At 61.1% G+C, this 2641-nt stretch overlaps 1 protein-coding gene across 1 annotated transcript; it reads left to right on the top strand.

Moving 5' to 3' along the window:
- Nucleotides 1-565: 565 nt before the first annotated feature.
- On the top strand, nucleotides 566-2323 carry LOC117206306. The gene has a single exon (XM_033445529.1). It carries the CDS (start codon nucleotides 566-568, stop codon nucleotides 2321-2323), a length of 1758 nt encoding a protein of 585 aa, XP_033301420.1.
- The last annotated feature ends 318 nt before the right edge of the window (nucleotides 2324-2641 follow it).

Below are 2641 nucleotides of genomic sequence, written 5' to 3'. Positions count from 1 at the left end.
TTTCCCACGACTATTCTGCCGCACTTTCCTCTTCCGAGGGGAAGAGCGTTCCGATGATCTGCAGCAGCAGCGCAGGTTCCATCTCCATCGATGCCAGGGGGCTCTTCGCGCGAAGTTTTCGCGTCACCTTCCTGTATGGCCTTCCCCATGGGTCAGACTCGACTGGATTCTGGTGGGGGGATATATGGGAGGCAGACGTAGAGAGGACGGAGCTGCGAGCGTAATCGAAATCTCCGGAAAACTGGAGAGCTTAGGCAAGGGAGGTAACCAGAGTGGAGGACTAGTGCCTGTGAACGCAAAGCGGGTGTAGATACAAGAAATCTGGCTTGGACAAGGCGTTAAAGCAAAACCAACCAAGTGTGAGATTAGGACGGTGGAGTAGCCATATTAGGACGCGTGACAACAGCGCCGCTACACGGGCTACCCGAGGAACTACCCAGACGCAGCCATATTGGCACGTGCGCCGAAGCGCGTCGCGCGGGCCACTCGAAAGTGACAGCGGCTGGCAGAGTGACAAGTGCTGACTGAGCGACATTTCCCGCCCAACGGGGAAACAGACGCAACCATGGCGAAAGAGAAGGAGGTAGAGGAAAACGCTAGGGGACGGAGGGAAACGGAACTGGCTGCGGAGCCGCCACACGTCAGCACCAGGAGCATGACGAAGGCGATGCCGTCAAAGGAGGGACCCTCCCGCTTCACGCTGGACAAGGAGGGAATATGGACTGAGGAAACAACAGAGGAGGAGGAAACCCCCGCCAGAGAAGCACCCCGAGCGAAGAGAAAGAAGGCCAATGAATCCCCCGAACTCCCCGCGGACCCGGCTGAAGAAATGAGAACAGCCACAACGGCGGACATAGGAGCCGAACTGATTCGCCGGGCCGCCGAGGTGGCCAAGGCTGCCGAGGCACCCCGCAACCACAAGGGCACGCAGGTGAAAACCCTGAAGGAGGCGGCGAGAACCATCACCGCGGGCGTGACCGAAATAGTGAGGAGAACGGATCCTGTCACCGACGCACTCGCTATAGCGCAAAGACGCATAGCAACACTGGAGGCGGCGGTAGAGGCACTCCGAAAAGAGCCGGCCTCGCCCCCCACCGCGGATGAGAGCAGCTACAGGGCGCGTCTCGCTGCAGTCAAACACCATGCAGAGGAGATGAGATCCTTGCTGCACCGACTGGAGGAACGACTGCAGAGAATAGAAAAAGGAGAAGGAAAGGAGGTCGCTCCTGCCGCGAACACGAGAGGGATGGAGCCTGGAGCCCCAAACGCCCCAGCGCCCAAGGGAGGCCGAACAGCTGTCATCGAATGGCAGACGGTTGAAAGGAAAAGAAGCGGAAAGAAGAAGGAGGCAGGAAAGAAGCAGCCGGCGAAGCTGATCCCCGAGACAGGGGCGGAGAGACAGAGGGAAACTCCGGAGAGTGGATTGGAGAACGCACGAAGAGGGGGAGGCAGGGGGCCCCTCCCGCGCGCACCGCGAACGTCAGTGGTAACAATCACCCTGACGGACAAATCGAGCCAATCCTACGCGGAGGTGCTGGCTGCGGCCAAGGAAAGTGTCTCTCTGACCGAGCTCGGCATCAATACGATGAGGATGCGGAAGACCATCACCGGAGGCGTCATCTTAGAGGTCCCTGAGGACCAGGGAAGGGAGAAGGCCGCAGCGCTCGCAGCACAGCTGACGCGGGCTCTGGACCCGAACGAGGTCCGCGTGGCAACACCCTTCCAAGCCGCGGAGGCAAGGGTGTCCCTGATAGACATAGCGGCCACCAAGGCGGAAATCCAGAACACCCTGGCGAAGGAGAGCGGCTGCAAGCCGGAGGACCTCCGGCTGGGAGAAATCCGCCCCGCCCGGAACGGACTTGGCACCGTGTGGATACGAGGCCCTGCCAGTGCAGTGAGGAAACTGGCCCAGGCTGGAAAGGTCGCCATAGGCTGGTCGACGGCGAAGGTCGAAGCCATCGAACGGAGACCGTTGCAGTGTTACAGGTGCCTTGGGACAGGACACACGGGGAAGATCTGCACCGCCAAGGAGGACAAGGGGCATCTGTGCTTCAGATGCGGCGAACCAGGGCACCAGGCGAGAGCATGCATTACTGCGAGCCCGAAATGCCTGCTCTGCGAGGCGCTTGGAGCACCGTCGGTGCACAGGATGGGGGGACCGGCCTGCGCCCCCCCGAAGAAAGGAACGAAAGGAGCCGCCCGCGGATCCACGGCTGCAAGAGGCAGCGAGAAAGGCTCCCGGTCGCAAAGCGACCCTAAGCCCGCGAACAAGGAGGTGGGCACGGAGGAAGCCACAAGTAACGAAAGAACACCAAAGAACTGAGAATGCGCATCCTCTAGACTAACCTGGGAAGGTCAAGGCGAGCACAAGACCTGCTCCACCGAACCATCCGGGAGAGCACGGCCGCCCTAGCGGTGGTGGCGGAACCATACAGAGTTCTGGATTCCCCGGAGTGGGTCGGAGACACGGACGGAATGGTTGCCGTCACCTGGACATCAACGCCCGGGGCGTTCGCCCACGGAGCCCTGCTGGAACGCGGCAACGGGTACGCCGCGGTCGAGTGGGCAGCGATGATGGTGGTGGGCGTGTACGTGTCACCTAACAGCGGACGGGCAGCATTCGAGGAATTCCTAGACGGAG

Source organism: Bombus bifarius, unplaced genomic scaffold (genome assembly GCF_011952205.1).
Source record: "Bombus bifarius isolate JDL3187 unplaced genomic scaffold, Bbif_JDL3187 scf7180000008004, whole genome shotgun sequence".
Classification (NCBI taxonomy): Eukaryota; Metazoa; Arthropoda; class Insecta; order Hymenoptera; family Apidae; genus Bombus; species Bombus bifarius.
The sequence above is the reverse complement of the archived record's forward strand: the minus strand, read 5'-3'. Positions and strand labels throughout refer to the sequence as shown.

What these genes read in the sequence shown, in the direction of transcription:
- LOC117206306 (XM_033445529.1), top strand. Translation starts at nt 566, where the DNA reads ATGGCGAAAGAGAAGGAGGTAGAGGAAAACGCTAGGGGACGGAGGGAA.